The sequence below is a fragment of the Narcine bancroftii genome, chromosome 3, assembly GCF_036971445.1.
Source record: "Narcine bancroftii isolate sNarBan1 chromosome 3, sNarBan1.hap1, whole genome shotgun sequence".
NCBI classification, from domain to species: Eukaryota; Metazoa; Chordata; class Chondrichthyes; order Torpediniformes; family Narcinidae; genus Narcine; species Narcine bancroftii.
In genome coordinates this window covers 171248130-171263294 of record NC_091471.1, presented here as the reverse complement: position 1 = coordinate 171263294, position 15165 = coordinate 171248130, and the positions used below count along the sequence as shown (strand labels likewise).

The 15165-nt window shown below is 39.5% G+C and overlaps 1 protein-coding gene and 1 long non-coding RNA gene across 13 annotated transcripts in view; one reads left to right on the top strand and one right to left on the bottom strand.

The window, feature by feature from the left end:
• LOC138757842 (uncharacterized) overlaps positions 1-2436 on the bottom strand; it is a 32398-nt gene extending 29962 nt beyond the window's left edge. Inside the window, exons 1-2 of the long non-coding RNA XR_011353923.1 lie at positions 2322-2436; positions 1478-1658 (exon numbers count right to left, since the gene is read on the bottom strand). This is a non-coding gene — a long non-coding RNA (uncharacterized lncRNA). The remainder of the gene's footprint in view (positions 1-1477; positions 1659-2321) is intronic.
• Positions 1-15165, top strand: part of psd3l (pleckstrin and Sec7 domain containing 3, like) — a 538648-nt gene that overhangs the window by 297574 nt on the left and 225909 nt on the right. For all 12 annotated transcript variants that reach the window (XM_069925817.1, XM_069925820.1, XM_069925819.1 and 9 more), the window contains one exon: positions 5228-5698. In XM_069925817.1, coding sequence (XP_069781918.1) covers positions 5228-5698 — 471 coding nt within the window. The remainder of the gene's footprint in view (positions 1-5227; positions 5699-15165) is intronic.

The following is a 15165-nucleotide window of genomic DNA, read 5'->3' as shown; positions in this document are numbered from 1 at the left end:
TATGATATTTAACCATTCTTAGTGTGATGAAGTCCTGACTCAGAACAATCACACAGTCCCAGTAGCCATTGTTATGTTAAAAAATCAAGAATGCAGTCAAATAATCTCAAGCAATTGTGTTGGAGAGTATGAGCATTGTACTAATGAAATACAACCTGTTCCCAAAGCCACTAACCGGTTTGCTCTGGGTCTTCCTCCAGTTACTGAACAGTCTGTTCATTGTCCTTCTCCCACAAGGTTTTAATTATAAATATTATTGGTTGTTGCTGAATGAAGTTAGAACTTGTGTCTATGACTTGACACTTAAAAGTGTTAACTTATTGAAATCTTTATTTGGTAGGAGATATCTACCTTACCTTTAAAGCATTGTAGAGATACTTAATATTTGATGATCTAGGTGAAAGTTGATTTACAAATTAATTTTAGCTATTGGTCAAATAACACCAATAAAATCCACAAATTGCTTAAAATAAAAATTGAAGTTTTTAACCACATCAATAAATTCTACTCAGTTCTTGGGGAAGGTCTTTGAAGTTAACCAGCAGTACAGTATCATTCTATCAAATCCAAAGGAATATCGGCCTCCCTGGGACCTTAAGATTTTTAGCGCTCGATGGAATGAAATTTATGGCAACAACCTGGGAGTACTATCTATATTCTGTGTATATAGAAAGAACAAATGCTGTGGAGTTAGCCATGGGCTTCACAACAAAAATGGCACTTTCAGCCTAGTTGATAGATTTTTGTTTTGATAATATCACATATTTCCAATGAATTGTCAAATTGCCTTGCTTTTGCCATTGAGAAAAATGGGAAGGATTTGCACAGTGGGACCTAAATTTCTGCAATATCAAAGAAGCTCCCACAATCACGTAATCTTCATGCCAGCCCACAATTACCACAACTTCTCATTGGAGGATATGAATATGACTGCCAATAGCAATGCCACCTCCATTGATGCCTCAAACATGGTTGGTCTGTTTCAAAATAGTTTGGAGATTTTAAACACAGTAAAATAATTTAGTTCCTAGTCTTCCAGGAGTTTTGCCCATGGTTGTCCCTCGACTGTCCTCTTGAACTATCTCTATTTTTTATGGTTCACTCTCTCCCAAAAGCCTTGGGGATGTTTTTGAGTTTCCACTTATGGAGCTTGTAACACAGCTGGAATTTCCTAGACCACACTGGCCATTTCACAGAAATGGTTTAAAGACCCCACGTTCCAACTCAAACAATATGACAAAATGGACAAGAGAAAAAAAATATCTATAATCAAACCAAGGGAGAATGATATAGCTCTTCATGCAATGTAACAGTGATAGAATGACTTAAAATGGAGAAAGGAAGAGATAAAATAACACAAAACAAATTAAATTTAAAAGAATTATTTTAAAGGGCTCTTAAATTGATGTGAAGAGCATCATGAAAAACTCTGGCATTACTGATGCATTTTTCAAAGATATTTTGTATATTGAGTTACCTCCAGGCTCAGTACACCTGCAATTTCATTGGATTTTGCCCATCTTGCTGTTTTTCTAATCTGGGATGATAGGCTGGTGATCTGCTCCAAGCCCCCAGCAAGGGGGCCAGTATGGGATGAGTTGAGGGTGGTTGCACTCTTCTTCCATGTCTGACGTGCAATCAGCAAACTCTTGCACACACTTAGAAAGCAAATGTCAACATTAATGAAAATGAGAGAGATCAATATCCAAAATCAACATTATCTTCTCTCTCTTATTCTTCATATCAGAATATCTGCAGAACAAGATTGTACCTTGACTCTGTTTTTCCACATGATCTAATACCTATTACCCAGGTTAATTCTTGAAGGAAAGTCACTGAGACAAGAATTGATATTCAGAGATGGGAAAATGTAGAAGCAAGGAAAGGTGTTATCTTGTTGAGAGTCAATCACAGCACTGTTATAACAACATCTTCATCAGATTTGTGGTTATCAACATTTTCTTTCCACTCACATACCACCTTTAAGTAATCCCTATCTCATTGGTGCTCTGTGATTAGTAAGGGATTGCTTAAGATGGTTTGTGAGTGGGAAGGGATGGTTGAAAATTATTTCTGAAATATTTTGCTTGGGAATAATTGTCATTGGCCCATTTCGTTTGGAGTTATGAAATCGTTCACATAACGAGTCAATTAGGTACAATTAAAACAGTGGTTTTTGAACTTTTTCATTCCACTCACATACCACCTTAATCACAGAGCACCAATGGCATAGGGATTACTTAGGTGGTATGTGAGTGGAGCGAAAAAGTTTGAAAACCAATGCTGTAGATGGATTCTGTTACATTCCTGTCATTCTTGACCTGCATTTATTCAAGGGTCATGGATCCAGTGGGATACATTTTGTCCGGCTTCCACTCTGACGTGATGTCACAAAGATTACCACTGGTGATGCTGGATTTTTGGTGGGACAGTGACGTAGCCTGATTGCTGTGCATGTGATATTATTATGATGTCACTTTGCTATGAATATGCCTACTGACATGTTGCATGGAGACTCTGGCTAGAGTTACTGTCTTAAAAACTCCTCCAGAGCTCTGCTTTTACTGTTTATTCATGCATTAAAAAAAAACCAATCAAATTTTCAGCCTCTGAGTACATCACAATAAATCAGAAATCCAAAAATTAATTCTTTTAAGAAATTTGACAAATTTATTTAAATCAATTTTGTGATCAAATCTATGGGATAAAACTTAATGCCTTATTGAATGCACTGATTTCTTCCACAGAGCAATTAACCTTTGGCTATCTAGATTAGGACTTCTGCTACCTACAAGAACAATCACAGTTATTTTTATCCAATGACAATATTTCGGTCAACTCTTATGAAATATTGTATATAGCATCCTACTCAAAGAGCCAGGACTTCCAAATTTCTTCAATCCCTATGAAGTGTTTAAACATAAAGATTTTACACAGAGTTGTGGGTGCCTGGAATACATTGCTTAGGGTAGGTGGAGGAGGTGGGTATGATGGTGGAGATTGGTACAATGATGACCTTCTAAAGACTCTTAGGCAGAGGGAATTAAGCAAAAAAATAGTGGGTTATGGTGGTAAGGTAGTGGAAAAAAATAGATTGTGGTAGATAGATCTACATAGATTGACACAATATCATGGGCTGAAGCGCCTTTACTGTGCTGTAATGTACTATGTTCTATAAGCTATTAGTACACTGAGTTTTAAGCATGTCATGTCAATAAATGCCAGTCCTGGTGTCTGGGCTTACACTTTCAATTTGTAGTCCAAAATGTTTTTCTCTTTGAGGTGCAGGATCTAACAATCTAAACACACAGACATGATGAAAAAGGAACTACATGCTGATGGATATTTACTAATGATGAAGCTGCTAGACCTGCTAAGTTCCTCCAGTAGATTGTGTTTAGCTTCAGATTCCTGCATCTGCAGTGAGATAAATAGAGTTTAAAATGTTATAGATCAGTGACCTTTCATAAGGCCCATTCTGATGACAGGTAATTGATCTGAAATATTGACTCTATTTCTCTTTTCACAGATGCCACTGGATTTACTGACTGCTTCTAGTATTCTGTAGTTATGTATATAGTCATGCAGTTTATTCATCCAGAATCTGGGCAAGACTTAGAAGATATGAAATCGCAGCACATTACTGGCCTTTCAGCCCTTGATGTTGTGCAGACCTATATAAACTAATTCAACAATCTGTAACGACACTGATTTACCACAGCTTACAAACAAATAAAGAATACACTCACTCGTTTCCTTCAGCACACCATGAAATCGACTTTCTTTCATTATTCACTAGACACAACATTGCATTCTTCAACTCCCCAAACACCCCCAACCCCCCACAGCGAAACTCCTCTGACCTTTTCATTGGCTCACCGCCACACGGGTGATCCTGACACTCTTTCCTCCTCCCGACAAAGGTAAGTACGTGACCGCAACAAATCCAAACCTTTCCTACCCCTCTATTTTTTCTTACATCCATGTGCCTGTCCAAGAGTCTTTTAAATGCCTCTATTGTTCAGCCTTCAGCACTGCCCTGGCAATGCATTTCAGGCACCCACCACTCTCTATGTAAAAAATAAAACAACACACGTACCCCTGATGTTTCCCCTAAACATTCTTCCCCTCACTTTTTTACCAATGTCCTCTGGTAATTACAACTGTCACCCCAGGAAGAAAGGTGCCACCTTTCCACCCTATCTATACTTCTCATAATCTCATTAAATCACCTCTCATCCTTCTTCACACCAAAGAGGAAAGCCCCATCTCTGATCACCTTCGTGGGAGTAAGGTGGCCAATTCCTGCCTAGTCAGTATTTTGTGTCGGTGAGCTGATAGAATAACAATTCCCTGCAACCTTGAGTCCATGTGAATGAAATGAGTCCTGTGAAAAGGACATTGGAAACAAATGCCACAGACTGAAGGCTAAGTTGAGTGGAATGCAGCTGAGTTGTGCATTTCAGCAAAATCCCTGATTTTATTTGCTCTGTGTCAGCTGAAAACCACATTTACCTTCAAAGTTTCTCTGGTCGCAGTCTGACCTTGACTGTCCACTCCTTGGTTTGGCTGGACTGAATGGGTCTGGCCAAGGCTAGGTTTGCCTGAACAGACCTGGGCCGAGTTCATTTGGCAGGTCAAAGCTGGTACGGAACAAGAGGAAACCTACAGAGGAGGGTGATAAACTGTAAATAACTGTTAAATATTGATGATATAGAAGAGAATAATGATTTCTAAAGTAATATGGGAGCATTGGTCAAAATGTGAAAGAATTTGCTGTTTAAATAATTGTTTAAAAAAATAGTGTATTAAAAGATGAAAAGGCAAATCATCAAGTGGGACAGCAAAGGAGTAGGCCCTTTAATTATGTCCACACACCAACCATCAAGAAGCCCTTTACACTAATCCTATTTGCACTAATCCCTGCATTCCCATCCTCTGCTCAGATCTCTCCAATCACTCACATACTAGGGGAAATGTTCAGTGTCCAATTAACTGACTGACTAACCCATGTGTCATTGGGAAGCTGAGAAGAAACCCACACAGTCACAGGGTGAATATGCAAACCCCACACAGACAGCACTGCAGGGCAGGATCAAACTCTGGTCACTGGAGCTACCTCTGGGTCTTTCATGCTGGAGGTTTTTCAGCCACGATTCTTTTGATTATGAGTGTCATGGAGCAATTTTCATGTATCTAACTGTATGTCCTACTGTTGTCTCCCTAGTTTACTAACGCTGGCAGCAATGAATCAGCCTGAATTTGAATACCCATGGACCTCACAGAATGAAGTGACTGACATTTTTAGCTCACAATTTGAACATATCATGGAGTGCCAGCAGTTGAAAGGCACCTCTTACAATAGCCTGGACTCACTGGACATGATCTCTTCCACGGATGAGAGCGAGTGTGGCTTCAGCTTTGAGATGCCTCTCACCCCCTTGATTCAGCAGCGGATCAAGGAAGAAAGCAGTCACTTCCTGGATGATGGGCTCTTGGAGACTGCCCTTGGTGGTCAAGCACTGCAACGCACTGTTACAGACTTAAATGGCACTTTGGAGAGCAGCACAGAGGAGTCGACAAACACTAGTGTGTTGGACAATGCATTCCACAAATATTCTCCAAGTTCCATTGTAAATGGAGCACCACACCATTTGGAAATGAAGGAGGAGAGGCGAAAGGGGCATTCCACCTCGAGGTAAGCATCTCCCCCCCCGCCCCCCCCCCCCCCGCCAATTATTGAACTGCCAAAGAACTAATTATGATCTGTGGGTAAAACTACACTTTTTAAAACCTGATACCTTTGCTTTACAAAACTATTTTAGCCCACAGATAGGATCATGTTCAAATCAATTGAGTCAAAAAGAGCCATTACTTAGCATTGTCTGTTTGTACCTTGTTAGTGCACTTGAGGGCCAATGGCTTCCTCTGTTACTCATCAATGTAAATGTGTTCGTGCTGATTAATGGATTCCCTCTCAGTGATGTGGATGACAAGCTTTAGGAGTTCTGGGGCGCTCACCGAGTAATGCAAACTATTATTCTGTCACAGAAGTATTCCTTTCAGCAAATCTATTTGCTGTTAAATAAATAAGGAATTCGTAAATAAAAATAGAATTGTTTGCAGTATTAACCATGCTGCCGACTGAAAGGTAGGTTATGTTATTTTTCTGTCATTCATAATATAATATAAATTAAAAGACTGATGTGATTCCAGTGTGTTTCTAGCCAGAACACTCAAGAAGGATGTTTGTTTTATTGCATTATCTTATTTATGCACACAAATGCAACAATTCACACTAGTAAGATAGCATGCAAGATATGCTGATAATAATGTGAAATAGTGTGTATTAATAGATTATTAGAAGATCTTCTGTAGTATTGCTTATAAATTGATACTCGTTTTATTAGGGTAAAATGTTATGCAAGATTGTTCTTTGAGAAACAATCTCTCCCCTTGAGGTCTGAGGGTCTGGTGCTTACTCAAAGCTCAAACAAGGTCATGCAGAATTTAATTGGCATTGAACGGGTGCACTTTGGAAATCAGAATCTGGTTGTCAGACAAAACCTCCCACTTAATCATTTAAATGTATTTTGTGTCTCTTACAGAGAGTAACATTCAGTTTTTAACTTACTGGATGTGCTGTAGTGGTCACTTGTCTCTTACAGGGTGAAGGGGAGGAGGACCGGCATTATTTCAAGAGGACAGAACTTAGAAAGTAATGCCCAAGGGATCTTGCAATAGGCAGTGAAGCAATTTTTTAATGTTTAATTTCCATGTAAAATAAATAATGTCTCCATTTGTTCAGTGAATAACCAGCTGGCGCAGATATATAAATAATTTTTTCTTGCAGACAATTATAGTTTTTGAATTTGCTGAGTCTAAACAAGAGCTTGCATTATTTAATCGCTCCTCTTTACCAACTTCTCCATCCCTGCTTTACAAAAATGCCAAATACTTTTCTTATAAAATATTTATCTCCATAAAGCTTATTTGGCTTGCTTTCAAGTTCAATGATAACTAATCATTTGCAAGGTTACCCGACCCACCTTAATTTCTTCATCAAAAATTACTTCCATCTTACTACATTTCAAGATCCTGTTTAATGTTATGTACACAAAAATGCACAAAATATGATTTTCCTCAATTTGCCTGTAAACTGCAAAAATACTGCTCCAACTTGAAGTTGAGTCATTGGAAAAACAAGGTACTTTTTCTGTTACACAGAAATTCTTAGAGTCATTGAGCATGGAAACAGACCCTTTGGCCCAACTTGTCTATGCCAGGCGAGCTGCCTACCTGAGCCATTCACACTTGCCTGCCATTGGCCCATATTCCTCTATACCTTTCCTTCCATGCACTTATCCAAATGACTTTTGAATGTCATCTCCAACTCCAAGTAACATGGCATGAAACAGACCCTATAGCCCATCTTAAACTATACCTATACTCTCAGAATTTATTCTACTCCATCCATAAGATCATGCCAGGTACAACATCAATTCCTGGACTTGAGTAAAAATATAAATATTGAAAAATATAAAGAGTAATTTGACAAGTGAGTTTCTTTGTGTTATGGTAAAATAGTTATTTTTCTCTTTAGTTGCTGTATTAGAAATTTCGGTTGGAGCCCAATATTTTTTTTTGATTTTGGAGAAAGGAAAATGCTGTAAAAGAAATTTCTTTTGAATATGTAATTTGAGTAATTTTGGTTATTTTGGATGATTTTGCACATTTTTCATAGTTCCATTTGTTGCCGTTTTGAAAGTTAATCCATCCAAGAAACTGATGTCAACACAGGATGTGTGATAACTGAACTGTGAACAGAGTGTTCCCATAGCTCTGCTGTCTTACCTTTGGGATTTGGGGGCATATCAGATGTCTTGCTGGGGGTAACTAGGAAGTGTAAACTAGGACCGACCAGAAAATCCAAAGTATTTCACTGATCTAAATTCTATTGTTCAAACAACACAGGTCCTTATTATTAGATTAGGAAGAAAATTAGGCTGCAGCGAGAATGTGCTTTTCATTTTGTTCCTGATTTAGTCTTTCCTTTCTTACATAGAACAATACAGCACAGTACAGGTCCTTTGGCCCTCTATGTAGTGCCGACCCATATACTCCTTAAAAAAAAGTACTAAATCATCCCTACCCCATAACCCTCTATTTTCCATTCATCTATACTACAGCCTGCAGCCGAGATAGGTAAACTGGTTGACCGTTTTGAGTTTTGTGTGCCCGATGGAGATGTGGGTGGGCTGGTAGTCATGGTGGGGAGCTGGCTGATGGAGGACCTCAGTTTTCTTCAGGCTGACTTCCAGGCCAAACATTTTGGCAGTTTCCGCAAAGCAGGACGTCAAGCGCTGAAGAGCTGGCTCTGAATGGGCAACTAAAGCGGCACCATTTCATCAGATGCAAGGATCGACAATGAGATAGACAACAGACTCGCCAAGGCAAATAGCGCCTTTGGAAGACTACACAAAAGAGTCTGGAAAAACAACCAACTGAAAAACCTCACAAAGATAAGCGTATACAGAGCCGTTGTCATACCCACACTCCTGTTCGGCTCTGAATCATGGGTCCTCTACCGGCACCACCTACGGCTCCTAGAACGCTTCCACCAGCGTTGTCTCCGCTCCATCCTCAACATCCATTGGAGCGCTTTCATCCCTAACGTCGAAGTACTCGAGATGGCAGAGGTCGACAGCATCGAGTCCACGCTGCTGAAGATCCAGCTGCGCTGGATGGCTCACGTCTCCAGAATGGAGGACCATCGCCTTCCCAAGATCGTGTTATATGGCGAGCTCTCCACTGGCCACCGTGACAGAGGTGCACCAAAGAAAAGGTACAAGGACTGCCTAAAGAAATCTCTTGGTGCCTGCCACATTGACCACCGCCAGTGGGCTGATAACGCCTCAAACCATGCATCTTGGCGCCTCACAGTTTGGCGGGCAGCAACCTCCTTTGAAGAAGACCGCAGAGCCCACCTCACTGACAAAAGGCAAAGGAGGAAAAACCCAACCCCAACCAACCAATTTTCCCCTGCAACCGCTGCAACCGTGTCTGCCTGTCCCGCATTGGACTTGTCAGCCACAAACGAGCCTGCAGCTGACGTGGACTTTTTACCCCCTCCATAAATATTCGTCCGCGAAGCCAAGCCAAAGAAAAACAAAGAAACTACAACCTCCATCACCATCCCTACCAAGGCATTCCAGGTACCCACAACTCTCTATGCTTTAAAAAAACTTATCCCTGATGTCTCCCCTAAACTTCCCTCCCTTAACTTTGTACATATGTTCTTCTTGCATTTGCTAATCCTGCCTTGGAAAACAGGTGGTAGCTGTCCACCCTATCTATGCCTCTCATAATCTTGTAGTCCTCTATCAAGTATCCGCTCATTCTTCTATGCTCCAAAGTTAAAAGTCTCAGCTCTGCTAACTTTCCCCTCATAAGATTGTTTCCTAACCCAGGCTGCATCTTCGTAAATTTCCTTAGCATCTTCTCCAAAGCTTCCACATCATTCCTGTAATGAGGTGACCAGATTGAATACAATACTCTAAGTGTGGTCTTACCAAAAAATTTGTAGAGTTGTAACAGGACCTTTCAACTTCTGAATTCAATCCCCCTATTAATGAAGCCCAGCAGCTTATAGGCCTTCTTAACTATCTTATCACCCTGTGTGGTGATCTTGAGGGATGTATGGATTTGGACCCCAAGGTCTCTGTTCATCCACACTCTTAAGTAACCAACCATTAACCCTGTACTCAACCTTCTGGTTAGTCCTTTCAAAATACATCACCTCACACGTACCCGGATTGAAATCCATCTGCCACTTTTCTGCCCGACTCTGCATCCTTTCTATATACTCTTGTAACCTTCAACAACTTTCAGCTCCATCTACAACTCCTCCAACTTTCATATCATCCAAAAACTTACTGGCCCATCCTTCTTCTTCATACAGGCCTTTTATAAAAATCACAAAGAGCAAGGCTCCCAGAATGGATCCCTGTGACACTCTACTAGTCAATGACCTCCAAGCAGAATACTTCCCTAGATAACATTGACTACCCTACCCTCATCAATTTCTTTGGTTACCTCCTCAAAAAAGTCAATTAGACTCATGAGGCACAAAGCCATGCTGACTATCCTTTTTTTTTAAATATCATGGCTACTGCCCCAGCTATCTCTTCTGTCACTTCCCACAGTCGCCTGGGGTATATTGCAACTTGCTCCAGGGATTTATCAATGTTGATATTTTTAAAAAGATCCAACACTTCCATATTGTCCAACACAGGCCTGTTCAATTTCGACTTAACCGTGATCAAGGTCCTTTTCTCTTGTGAATACTGATGCAAAGTATACATTTAGGACCTCCCCATCCTCCTTTGCCTCCAGGCATATGTTGCCTCCCTTATCCTTTAGTGGCCCTACCTTCATTCTCATAATCCTTCTGTTCTTCACATACACATAGAACACCTTGGGGTTCTCCTTAATGCAAAATGCCAAGGCCTCCTCATGCCCTCTTTTAGCTCTCCTAAGTCGTTTCTTAAGCTCCATCCTGGTTACCATATACTTCTCATAAGCCCTTCCTATTTCCTATATCTAATGTATGCTTCCTTCATCCTCTTGAGAGTTACCTGACCTGTTTCATCAGCCAAGTTTCCCTTTTCCTACCATCTTTTCCTTGTCCCAGTGGGACAAACCTATCTTGAACCCTGCACAAGTGGTCCCTAAACTTCCTCCACGTTACTTCTGTGCCTTCACCCTTAAACATCTGTTTCCAATTTACTCTCGCAAGTTTCTGTCTCATCCCTTCATAATTAGCTCTTCCCCAGTTAAGCAATTTCCCTATTTGACTGTTTATATTCTTTTCCATAGCTATGTTGAAGCTAAGGGAGTTGTGGTCACTCTCACCAAAATGCTCCCTCACTGAGAGGTCCGCCGCCTGACCAGGTTCGCTTCCCAGAACCAGATCTGTAATGGCTTCTCCTCCAGTCAGCCAGTCCACATACTGCGTTATGAATCCTTCTTATACACACCTGACAAATTCAGCCCCATCTCTCCCTCGCAGTCAGTAGGTGCCAGTCAATATTAGCGAAGATGAAGTCACTACAACTCTGTATTTCTTGTGCCATTCCAAATTCTGCCTGCTTATCTGTTCTTCAGTGTCCCAAGGAATATTCGGGGGCCTATAGACTACTCCCAGCACAGTTATAGCTCCCTTCCTTTCTGACTTCCACCCACACCAAATCAGTGGGCACTCCCTCTGCAGCATCCTCCCTTTCTATAGCTGTGATTCTATCCCTGACCAGTAATGCTACTCCACTCCCTTTTTCTACCTCTTATCCTATTTCTTTTTAAAATACCTAAACTCAGGTACCTGCATCAACTAATCTTTCCCTTCCTCCAGCCAAGTTTCAGTATTGGCCACAACATTGTAGATCCGCATACTGATCTAAGTTCATCCCAGTTATTCCTCATACTCCTAGCGCTGAAATAGACACATTTCAACCCCTCTAACTGGCTACCTTTATGCTTTTCCCCCTTCCTGACCTTCCTCACCAACTCAGAGCACATGGGTTCATGCTTTTGTCCTTCTATCCTAATCTCTGCACTCTTATTCTGATTCTCACCCCCCCTGCCAAATTAGTTTAAAGCCTCCCCCAACTGCTCTAGCAAACCTGGTTTGTTACTTCCTTTTATGACTCTTGGTTTGGTCTCCTTTATTGAACTTAGCTAGCTCCTCCTTTTTATGGCTCTGCATGTAATGCTGTCTCATATTGCTGCCATTTATTGGGCGTGGTTTGGTGGTTCCTTTTATTGTTCTGTGTTGATACTCTCTTTTATTGTTTGTGGTTTGACATTCACTTTTATTGTTCCTCATTCGGTGCTCCATTTTATTTTTAAAATTTAAATTTAATAGGCCATTTTGGCCCACAAGTCCGTGCTGCATACACCCCAGGTATATTTCGAATAGTGGGAAGAAGCTGATGCCTCCGGGGAAAACCCACTCAGGCATGAGGAGAACATACAAACTCCTTACAGTCAGCACAGGATTTGAACCCCGGACCCGATCGCTGTCTGTAAAGGCATTGGTCTAAACGCTATGCTAACTGTGTCGCCCATTGTACTTGGTTTGATGCTCCCTTTTATTGTACCAGTTTGATGCTGCCTTTAACTGCTCTACTTTTATTCTGCCTCATTTTGTTCCTGCCAAGGGAATGACTAACCCTGGGAAATGTTTCACCATTTTTGTTTTATTTAGGTGCTTGCCTACATATTTTGATACATTGATGAAGGGCTCAAGCCTGAAACGTTGGTTGTGTATCTTTATCTTTGCTATATAAAGTACATTGTTGGATCTGCTGAGTTTCTCCAGCATTGTGTTTTTACTTTGACCTCCTGGACAGACCAAACAAGTTTGGTAACAACTTTCCTCTGTAGGGAGTTGCATAAGTTCACAACTCTCTCTGAGTGTCAATAAATGCTCCTCATTTCAGTCCTGAATGGGTTCCCATCATGTTCTTAAATTGTGAGCCCTTTTTCAGGACCTGTCCTACATCGGAAACATTCTTCCAATATCAAACCAGACTAGTCCTGTCAGAATCTTGTATATCACAATGAGATAGTCTCTCAATCTTGTAAATTCCAATAGCCCTCATCAGTCCAAATTTTATTCATGTCGATCCTGCCATACCAACTGCACCTTCACTGCACCCTGCCAATAGCAAGTATGCCCTTCCTCAGATTAGGAGACCAAAACTGCACACAATACTCAAGGTTTGGCCTCACCAAATACCCTATATAACTGCAGTACAATCCCCTGCTATATTCAAAACTTCAAACATGTTTAATTATTTTGAATGTACCATACTGCATCATGAAGCTTAAATCTTGCGTTTTGTATTTTTTAAAATCGTAATCGGCTTTTGCAGTTTCCCTGCTTTGTGCTGAGTTCAAGTTCAAATTTGTTTATTAACATCTGACTCTACATATGCCACCTGATGAAACAGAGGTATAGGACAGTAACAGGTCCTTCTGGCCCATGAGTTCATGCTTCTCATATACACCAATTAATCTACAAACCCTGTACTGTTCTAAGACTATGAGGATGTGAGTTCACTTTTGAGTTTGTTCTTAGGAAGGCATCAAACAAATTGAACGAAGGAAGTTCAATACAAAACTATGAAGGCTTCAAATCCATTAAAATTTTTAACCATTTTCACCACTGTTACAGACCATTTGGCCCATTAATCCCTCCCAGTTCTAATGCTTCACATCCTCCAGTCCCATTAGCATGTCCGACTATTTTTCCTCACATTTATTTGGCTTCGTTTTAAATCTACTCATGCTGGATATCTGGTCTCGTCTCTGTGATCATCAGTTCCACGTCATAAGACTGACTGAATTTTGCTTAAATATCCTCTTGAACATGGTAGTGATTATATCAAATTAATGGCTAAGTATCACCCACTGGTGGAATCATTAAATCAATCCCTTTCTCTATTGTTAATCCTTAAACCCAAATGCTGAAACTTTTCATTAAAACTTCTCTGACATTAATTCTTGGTGACTTTGGACAATGCTCCATCTACCTTATTGATAATTGTTTGCTTCTGGAACACATGTCCTATCAGTCATGGAATCCATAGAACATGACAGCACAGAAACAGGCCCTTTGTCCCCTCTAGACTGTGCCAACCTATTATTCTGCCTAGTCCCACTGACCTACATATGGACCATATTCTTCCATGCTCCTTCCATCCATGTATGTGTCTAATTTTTCTTAAATGTCAAAATTGAGCCTATGTTTACCAGTTCAGCTTGCACTTTGTTCCACAGTTCTATCACCCTGTGTGAATGCTGCTTGGTTTTAATGCAGCTGGACGAGAATCAGAATTTATTGTCATGAAATTAGATGTTTTTAAAATATTATAATTTTAAAATCATATAATATTAATTATGACAAATTCATACAGATATATAATTAAGTAAACACCACCCCCCCAACCTCCCACATCCACCCCACTAACACCCTCCCTCCTCTCCCTTCCAATTACAAAGATTAAAGAAAGGAACTCAGTACTAAAAAACAACAATAATCAACTTTTTAGCTGTGGAAACCGAGACACCCACCAGAGCGGGTTGAGAGATTAAATCTTTAAATCAAAATTTTTAAATATGGGCTCCATACTTTTACAAAAATATGATATTTATCTCTCAAATTATACATTATCTTTTCTAAAGGAATACAGGATTTCATTTCACTATGCCATCTTTGCATTCCTAAAATTAAATCAGATTTCCCAGTAATAGCCAAACATTTGTTTAGAAATGGCCAAAGCTAAACGTAAAAATTCAATTTGATACATAGTCAGTCTCAGTTCTAAAGCAACTGACTTAACGCCCCCTAATAAAAACAACATTGGACCAAACAGTTGGCTCACTTTTAATACTTTCTCCAAAAACAATTTAACTTGTATCCCAAAATTCTTAACTTTAGAACAAGTCCAGGTTGAATGAAAGAAAGTACCTATCTCTTGTCCACATCTAAAACACAAATCCAAAGAAATTAATTCAAATTTATTTAACTTTTGAGGGGTTAAATACAATTGATGTAAAAAATTATATTGTACTAATCTATATCTTACATTTATAACCTTAATCATACGATCCTTACAAAAATTTCTCCAAACATTTTTGTCTTATCTTCCTGTTTAGATCAAGTTCCCATTTCATTCAACTTAGGCATTTTATTTTGTAATAACTTGTACATCTCAGAAATAAACATTTGTTTCTTCCTTCATAATCAATAATTCCAAAGCAGATTGTCAAGGTAATTTTAAACTATGACCTCATTTTCCCAATAAAAAAGTTTTAACCCGATAATAACAAAAAAAATTACTAGGATCTTGAAACTTCTCCTTCATTCGATTATAAGATACAAACATCCCTGCTTCAAAACAATCTTCAACTTTTTAAATCCCCAATTGATTCCATATCTTTAAAAACTGATTATTTACAGTTTGATATAAAGGTATTTTTGCTGAAATATTTCCTTTTCCACCTATCTTATGATCAATTTTATTCCATATTTCAATTAAATGTTTCAAAATTGGTGAATCCTTATCACTTAACAATTTTCAATTCCATTTATAAATAAAT